Source organism: Melanostigma gelatinosum (genome assembly GCF_949748355.1).
Source record: "Melanostigma gelatinosum genome assembly, chromosome: 8".
Classification (NCBI taxonomy): Eukaryota; Metazoa; Chordata; class Actinopteri; order Perciformes; family Zoarcidae; genus Melanostigma; species Melanostigma gelatinosum.
In genome coordinates, this window is record NC_136641.1 from 16,481,810 (window position 1) to 16,490,420 (window position 8,611).

The 8,611-nt window shown below is 41.4% G+C and overlaps 1 protein-coding gene across 2 annotated transcripts; it reads right to left on the minus strand.

Moving 5' to 3' along the window:
• Positions 1-219: 219 nt before the first annotated feature.
• Positions 220-7,486, minus strand: LOC306780420 (mitochondrial glutamate carrier 1-like). 2 transcript variants are annotated; one of them, XM_079272793.1, is made up of 12 exons: positions 7,358-7,486; positions 6,998-7,138; positions 6,295-6,495; positions 5,222-5,319; positions 4,593-4,718; positions 4,278-4,333; positions 3,753-3,843; positions 3,554-3,666; positions 3,254-3,449; positions 2,360-2,517; positions 2,161-2,236; positions 220-2,056 (listed from the first exon to the last, which is right to left on the minus strand). In XM_079272793.1, the coding sequence occupies exons 4-12, from the start codon at positions 5,242-5,244 to the stop codon at positions 1,897-1,899; spliced, it is 999 nt and encodes a 332-aa protein (XP_079128919.1). In that variant the 5' UTR covers positions 5,245-5,319; positions 6,295-6,495; positions 6,998-7,138; positions 7,358-7,486; the 3' UTR covers positions 220-1,896. The 2 variants fall into 2 exon arrangements, with proteins under 2 accessions (XP_079128919.1, XP_079128918.1); XM_079272792.1 differs by having other exon boundaries at positions 3,554-3,672.
• Positions 7,487-8,611: the final 1,125 nt, after the last annotated feature.

Consider the following 8,611-nt stretch of genomic DNA (forward strand, 5'->3'; position numbering starts at 1 on the left):
AGTGATGCATGTGTAAATAAGCAGGGTAACACCCCTTAAGATTGCATCAGAAAAAGTATGACACCGTCTACAGTCAACCTGTCACTATCCCCTACAGCCCTACCTGAGAATACATGACTGAATATGCAACTCTTCAGGCTGCACACACTCTACAAATAACGCAAGTAAACACTGCATTCATAAGTATTTATTCAGCATTTACAAATCTATTTACATGCGTAGTTCAATTAAGTTCATTCCAATGAAGTTAAAAATAATGAATTGTCCTCTAAACTGGTTAAAACACTTTTGAACATATTAAAATGTTAACTGCTCTCAGTTTGAGTTTAACTTGGCAACGTTTGAGACAAATGAAAAATACAAGATACACATTTACATAAAACAGTTTGACCAATGAAATTCTCCATAAGGGGGTGAGTGCAGCCCAAAATTGCACTCCGTTCTGCTTCTTAATACACGATACACTTGTGAGGGCTCCTGTATCTCTAACAGACAAGAACACCTGACCAGTCACGAACAACCAATGTCAACGAAGAGAAAGTGGCTGTTTATAGGTCATGATACACCTTTTCCAGAAGATTTGGTCCAAAAAACATATCAAATCACATAAATAAAGTCTTGTCCATCATTAGACTAGTTTACCACCATCTAGTCTGCCTCAGATGTAGATTGTGGGTATATAAGCCAACCACTGGCCGCCTATTTCAGCCAGCATTCTCTTCTCCATCGACCATCTATCCATCGCTGCATCCTGTGCTTAGTGCTGCAAGACAATTGTGAGGTGTTTAAAGAAATACAAGCCGGGGCATTTTCCCCTACAGCATAATGTTAATGTGTGGAGCCAGACCACAGCGAAAGGTCTGGCGAGACTAACCGTCAAACGCCATTTCTTTCTCTGCAAAAAGCAGGTCTCCAAAGTCAAAAAAAGAGTTTGATGGACCCACAGAGATTGCCCACAGTGTCCATTAAAAAACCCAAACACCTCGACAACATTGTCCTGAGAAATAAACACCAGAAAGCACAGATGAACAGTTTCAGTTTAGTGACAAACTGTAAAGCAGTGTAGACAAAGAGAATGGACAAACAGTTCAATAACACAGGGAATTTACTCCTTGCAACAGAAAGTAATTCAACAGAGGATTCCTGTATCATACAGGTGAACAGGAAGTCCAAATGTTCATTCAGTCGAACGCTATGACCTTTTAAACAATCAGTTTTCCAGACCAGGTTGTTCGGAGGAAAACACCTGACAATTATTTTGTCAAAAATGTTATTTATCAAATGATAGGGGTCAACATCCATGTTGTTTCACGTGTAACCCTTTAAAACAGGATTGAAGCTATTCAAGTAATGTTTAAACATTCGGCCTTTGTTATTACACAGTAGACGCTCCCTTGCACTGTGAGGTCTCTTTTGCAACATCGTCGTTAGACCTAGTGGTGTCCAACATGGGGCAGTTGGAGGGGATATACAGGTTAGGGTTGCAGTGAAGGGCAATTAATATGGGGCATAATGAGGGATGGGGGCTGAATCTAGGAAAACATGGGAAGGGTTTGGTGTGACAGGTCTCGAGTCTGATCTGAGTGCAGTGGTGATCAATGTAGGTCTATCTAGTCCCTTAGTGAGGAAAGCAATTCTGCTCTCACAATATGCTCCACTGAGGCCCAGATAGAAATACAGGTTTCAATCTCTTAAATTAGACCAAGTCATGCTAAAGGCACAATAGGAACCATTTTTTATTAAAATGGCATCTCTCTGGTCCCTTTATCGTTTTCATCTGAAAGCCTCCAAAAAGAAAGAAGGTACACAGTGGTAGAGAACTAGGTCCATGGCTATGCCCAGTGCATAGCTGCCTGTAATTTAATAAAGCGGTCGACAGACTAGGAAACAGCTTGTTTATGTAGAGTAGATGTTGGAGGGCGTGTACCCAAGCAGGAACTCTCCGACTCCTACAAAGTACACAACCTGTACAATGCCAAAGAGTGGGGCAATAACTAGGGCCCGGCAACTGGCCCCCTTGAGGAACGCTCCAGGACCCTCCTTTCTCAGGATCTTTCTGCAATTGAGGAGAGTGTGCAGGGTTAGCATGCAACATGTGCCATTCATGCAAACCCTGTGGAAGGAAAGGCATTCTGTTCGATGACTGTATGACTTATTTACCTGATGCAGTCCACCACTCCATTGTAGGTTTCCTCGTTAGCTCCTTTTTTGAGTGATTGTAGCCTTGTCTTGACCACTGCACCAGACATACCAAGCATATTAGTTGAGAATTGATAAAAACCTTTGAAACAACTTTAAACTTTCAGTCAATAATGCTTATGTTTGGTGACCAGTTATCATCATAGATTGAGTCACTGACCGTCACAAGGGCTAACAGTCACAGCAGCGATGGATCCTGCCAGGCAGCCAGACATGAAGGACCAATAAAAGGGCACAGATGGGTCTTCAGATGAGCGCTGGCCGAGCTGGTGCAGATGTGCGAAAAGAGGAAAATACACAACGGAGAACGGGATGTCCCTAAAAAGGCAACAAAAAAAATTGCATGTTAGCCACAATAACTGGAAAACCAGTTGAAGCTTTGCTTGGCAACTTAACGTAATACAAATATATTTGTCACATTTACTCAAACTGTCACTATATCCTGACAGTAGTCCATGAAAGAGAACATTTAGTGCTCCCAATGGCATTTGCAAGAATCAAGCGCCCGAAGAAAAACAACCAATCAGACCTGAGGAGTCTCTAACGCAACTGTCATTCGTTGCTCATGAACCAATCAAACTGTCAAACTAGCCAGCGCTGATCAAGAAGAATCAAGATTCTGTTACTGCATTGCCTATTTCTCTTCTCAGGAACATATTTTCGTCTACGGTTTAGCTGCAAAATTAGAAGCGCTCTGTGGGCGGTGCTTGGTTTTGGCTCGACTGATTTTAAACATGGCGGCCGGGTCGCAAACTCATTTTACAGCTCAACAGTACAAGTTAACATGTTTCTGAAAACATTTCAGGTAAGAAACACGCAATACAGTAACAGAATCTTGATTCATATTTGATCTGCACTGCTTCGTTTGACAGGAGTTCATGAGCAGAGAATGGCCGCTCCTTCAGGCAGAGGAACCTGATTTCTTTTCACAGATTATCCATCTCATGTACCGTCAGGATATACTGACAGTTTGAGCAAATTTGACAAAACTTTAATTTTATTATAGTTGTCAACTGTGGCTTTAAGCAAGAGCAAGCATGAAATCCCATCTCACCTCATCAACGTGGCTCCGAGTCCCCTGTACAGTCCTGACACTCCTTTGGTCCTCAGCAGCTCTCTGGTGATCTGTGTGGCGGACACTCGCGTGACTTGAGGCGCAGGGCTGGCGTTGTAGGAACGGCTAACAACAGCGCTGGTCCCCCCCATCTTTAGAGTCGTCACTACACTAGGCACCACCCTCTGCTGGGCCGCTGGCAGAGAGAGGAAACATATTGTAACTGTTTTCGGGTAACTGTTGAGGACGTAAAGAGCACATCAAAGCATTATTTGCTGCTGCTGACTTTCTTGTAATTACCTAGCCTGCCAGCATCCTGCAACTGGATCTTGAGCATCTCCATGGGTGTGGTGATTATGACCTGGCACATTCCTGCACAGCATCCTGCCAACATCTCCTTAAACACAGTCAACCTGCCACTGACAACACATGGACAGGGTTATTTAAAAAAAAAAAAAAGGGACTCACGTTGTCCGGCTTAATCCGTGGTACTACTCACCCATCTTTGCTCAACTGGTGGCGGAAGAAGTCATTAGCAGCTAGTTTGATGGCCTTCTCGGGAGTTACCAGGGTGAGATTTACTGCTGCGCCTGCAACAAGCATTGACAAACTTAATACTAATGAACCATTGATGTAGCAAGATGTCTGTTAAAGAAATGAATTCCACATCACAGAGGTTGTCAATCAGATAAAGCAACAATGATTTATGTGAGGCATAAAATGTCCATTGCTTCAGTGCAGTGAGTTGTGGTTCTGAGATCACAAAAGATGAACCACTGATTAATCTATTTTCATGGAATTTGATCCAAGCACTTAGCCATGACACAGCATGGCAGATGAAAATCAATAATAATTAAAGAAACGTGGCATAAGAAAAGCATCCTTCTTTGGGAGTCAGATGAAATTGGTAAGTTTGGTTCAGGCCAATCAAAGTGTATCACAGGTCTTGATATTCTATTCAAGGAGACTATTCAGGCACATCTTAAAAATGTCAGTATTTTACAAACAATGAGAATAGTGTTACCTCTGTACATGCCAAAGTAGCCCTCTGATTTAACTGTCTTTATTAGGCAATCCATCCTGAAGGAGAAAAAACACAGACATTGATAATTATGCAAATTATTTAAAGGATACCCTCATGTTTATGCATATTATAATTAAGTGAGTGTTAATAAAATAGTCAGGGCTTGGAAAATTAAAACTTGGGAAGAGTCTTCATACAAGGAGATAGTTTTCAAATGATGTGTGGTAGGTAATTATTAAAAAGGTAAATACTAAATAGTGAGAAGGGGTAAGGGGGCCATCCGTCATCTTTTCTTTTGGCTTGGGTGGCTCTTACATGTTCTTGTAGAGTTGCTGCCCGCTGCGCTGGTTCTGTAGGCGGGTCTTGGCCAGGTCTATTGGGAACACACAGGTGACTCCTACCATGCCTGCAATCCCTCCATTTATCAGCTTAGCTGGGAGGCTGTTTAACGACACGTCAGAACAGACATGCGCACAACAATCATTCCCTTTCTCACAACATTCCTAGAAATTGAGTAAAGGTGTACAAGTACAAGGATTTGGTCGTCTAAAGCACAAAATTAAGGACACCATCTCCATTGGAAAGTAATTCATTCAGCTTTTTAAGCGTGTATTCTATTTGTGAGGCATTAGCATTGCAACAGAACTGGGTACAGAGTGACTGCCTCTGGAAATCGGCTCATCCAAAAATAACTTGTCGACAGAGTAAATAACACAACATACACATACGTGCAGAAGGCATTACACACCCGAAGGCTTCTATGATTTGCCATGGTAGCTCTAGAGAAACAGAGGGCAAACTACAACTGTGTTCTATTACAGGTGTTAATGCAGTTAAATAATCAAAGCATGCTTTATTCCTATTTTGCTCTTTGAGCAGCCTACACACTGTATCATGCTGGAGGGGTTTGGTGTATTGTCCTAATGGACAGAGCAGGTTCATACCTAATCTGCTGCTGCTGGGCCATGGTTCTTGGTTGTTGAGAGTGCAAAAGATGGTCCGCACAAAAGGAGGCAGCAGAGGGAAAGCAGGCTGAGAGTCCCTAGGAGACACGAAGCAAGGCAAGAGGAGAAAGAAAGTCAGTCTTATATATAGAGAGAGAGGCAAGTCCAGCCCCGAAGATCCTGGGATAAATTTGACATTACTCTCCACCCACTGCACCGCCAGCCAAGAACTGGAGCCAAGCTCAGTAATCACGCTACCGAAATCAAACCACAAGCAAACTAGCTCCCAGGGATTCATCTCCCTATCTTGTGAGGGAAGTTGCCAACAAGTCCTCTGTCACTGAAAAGAATGTATTAATATCTACCACCTTATTAAACTTGAAGCAGTCACATGACTTGGGTTAAGGGAGTCAGACAAGTTGATATGAAATCTTGTTATTTTAAATTGTTTTTAGAGTCACATTCAATGTCATTGACAGTAACATGATTATCAAAAACACATGTACTCTAGAAATGATAAAGATCTTAAAGAAGAAACTTGAATGCTGGAAAACTGAAGTGAGAATCTTGCAACTTTTCTTTCACACTATTACCCTTGTGCTTATGACCTGTAATTCGGGGCCCTATGGTACTATGGCAAAACAGTAAAATAAATAAATTGACTAAAGGGGGCATGTTTGGACAATACGTTAAGTGCTAGTACCAATTTATGCAATCACATGTTAATTGAAAAGTGGTGGATCTAATATTATGATTATTATTAAAATTTTCAGCTGGTAAAGCCTTTTGGTATTGTAGCAGACACTTTTAATCAGGACTTCTCATAAGATGTACCGCTAATTCTGATAAGGTACCGTGTCTGCTTTGACTATGTTCCGACGTGTCACATGAATAGATCTGCTCTGCACTAAACCAAAAGTTGCACACCTGCCCTGCTACTTTAACAAGCTACTTCTGAGCTGCAGTAGGCTATCAATTGCGAGCTAAAATATGTCAAAGAAGCAGGCTATTCGAACGAAACATGATGAAGGTAGACCATAAACTATGTGTCGGTAAGTGCATGCATGACCCACCTTAAACTAAGAGATTAGGTGGTGTTGCAAAGGTGAACCGCTGTCTTCGCATCGCTGCAGGGGCCGAATGGATGAATGAACGTTAGGAAGGAGGCAAGGAAGCACAAACAGCCAGGGACGTTTCGAACCTGACGTCTTGGTCCGTGTACGTTTCACTGTCTTCATCCTCATCCTCTGTTGGCCACTTTATCTTCTGGCCATCTGACGGATTCATTTTATACGATCAGTTAACACTTGTCTTTCGAAACAACCAAGAGAATAGAAAGCACAATAAACAGCAGAATAGAAAATGAGACATTTTCAATTCTAATAATCCAAATTGTAATTCGATCAGGGCATAGTTGTTATTTTAAAGAACCATACTGGAGGTTTTTGCATGGTAACACATTTTTTTTATATTAGTTTCCTTCCTTTTAGGCAGCAATTAGTGTCAGTTCATTTCTATGAAACTTGCAAGGACTTCAGGACAACCATGTTTGAGCAGTACTTGTTCATGCAGTGATGTGATGTAGGTTTAACTTTTAAAAAAAGAGATCAAATGCTGACTGTGATCATTTCAATGCAACACGTTTCAGATCTCACCAGGTTAATGTTTATTGTAATGAAGTGAAACCAATGGCTGCCAGAGGGTAGAAAACACATGTAATTTCTGAAAAACTAATTTGTGTTAGTGTTTTTGACTTAGCATCATGGGGTCACTTACCTGTGGTGTGCACTGTACATCAGATGCTCTTGTAAAGAGGAGGGGAATTGTGTCTTTCCTCTCAGTTAGCAAAGGCCAGATCGGTGTCTCTTTTAACCCCCTTCGTAACTGTTTCACTTGTCTTGAGGTTCTTCCAAGGACCTGCAAAACATTTGCATCACAACAGAAAAACAAAGCAGCCTTACTAATCTTTAACCAATAGTCTAATTAGCATTACTTAATAAACTCATCAACATCCATCTGTGTATGTCACAATAAAGACAAACTGCGAAAGACATAATGTTGTCCTACATCAGAACTTCAACTCTGATTAGTCTGTCTGGTTTGTATGATCTATTGAGTACAGATCAGAATACTCACAGCATGGAGGAGCAGTTTGTCCAGCAGCCATCTTCTGTTGTCAGATGTGACTGCAGGCAAATCCCAGAACAGTGCCAACTCATTAATTAGGTTATTTTCTTCAGATGACAAATCTGCTGTATCCTCCAGCTAATAGTGACAATTAGAATTAGAACAGATTAAAAATCCTGATTTCTCAACACTTGCATAATATTCAGATTTGATACAACAAATAGGGAATTGTTGTTGATTGTCTAATGCATTTTTATCCTCAATACAACAGAAAGAGTGAGTGTACGAATGAAGTTGTGCAGGCGCAGCAACAGTTCACCTCCTTGTCGTCCTTCTCCCTCCAATGTATGGACAAAACAGGCTTGAAACCTCGCCTAGAGTCAAGTGAAGAGGATAAGCTATAATCAGTACAAGAACATAAGCCGTTGCAGATGAAGCATAATAATGATAATAAAACATTTTATTTATATAGCGCTTTTCATGACACTCAAAGACACTTTACATTGAAATAATCATATATAAAAGCAATACACTAAAAACATAAAATACACAATAGTGGTCACACTTTAAAAGCAGTTTTGAACAGGTGGGTTTTGATTTGGGATTTGAAAGTGGAAAAGTCATTGCAATCTCGGATGTTTTTGGGGAGAGTTCCAGAGGAAGGGGGCAGATATGGAGAAGGCTCTGTTGGCTAACGATATCATCGCACACTTTTACAGGAATGTGATCTGACGCACAGCATGAATAAATAAATCACTCATCTAGTTCAGTTTAATAGAGTATATTGGCACTTTGACCAACATTATTTAGCTAAACAACTGCTGTTGTTATGCTGCTTATACGTTTAAACAGAAGAAACTCACAGTTCTCAAGCTGGTCAGCCACATCCCGCAGAAGGTCTGCCAGCGGCCGTCCGGTCGAAGCCATGAGTGCTGCTAGCTAGTTTTTTGACGTCGTCCACAGGGATGATTTGCTAGGAATCGGTTGCTTCTGTATTGCGCCCATACTCGACCAAGCCTGCTTAAGAAAGAGTTTCGGACCGCCTACCTCACGAACATACGGACACAGAAATAAATAAATGAAGTAATGCAGAAATATATTTATTTATTTACGTCCTGTTTAGGTATTGTAACCGAGCGTCTTGGGTTCGTGTGTAAGGGCACTTATCATACAGTAATAACTGGAGTCGGGAGACCAGACATCTTGTGTCAGCCCACGGCTACTCTATTATTGTTTGCTCCTTTGGCGGGAGTTGCGCCTTCG

Coding starts and splice junctions, on each gene's coding strand:
- LOC306780420 (XM_079272792.1), bottom strand. CDS start 5,244: ATGGCCCAGCAGCAGCAGATTAG. Junction 3,450..3,553: donor GCAGGATGCTGGCAGGCTAG/GTAATTACAAGA, acceptor TCTCTCTGCCAG/CGGCCCAGCAGAGGGTGGTG. Junction 2,518..3,253: donor CTCGGAGCCACGTTGATGAG/GTGAGATGGGAT, acceptor TTGCCTTTTTAG/GGACATCCCGTTCTCCGTTG.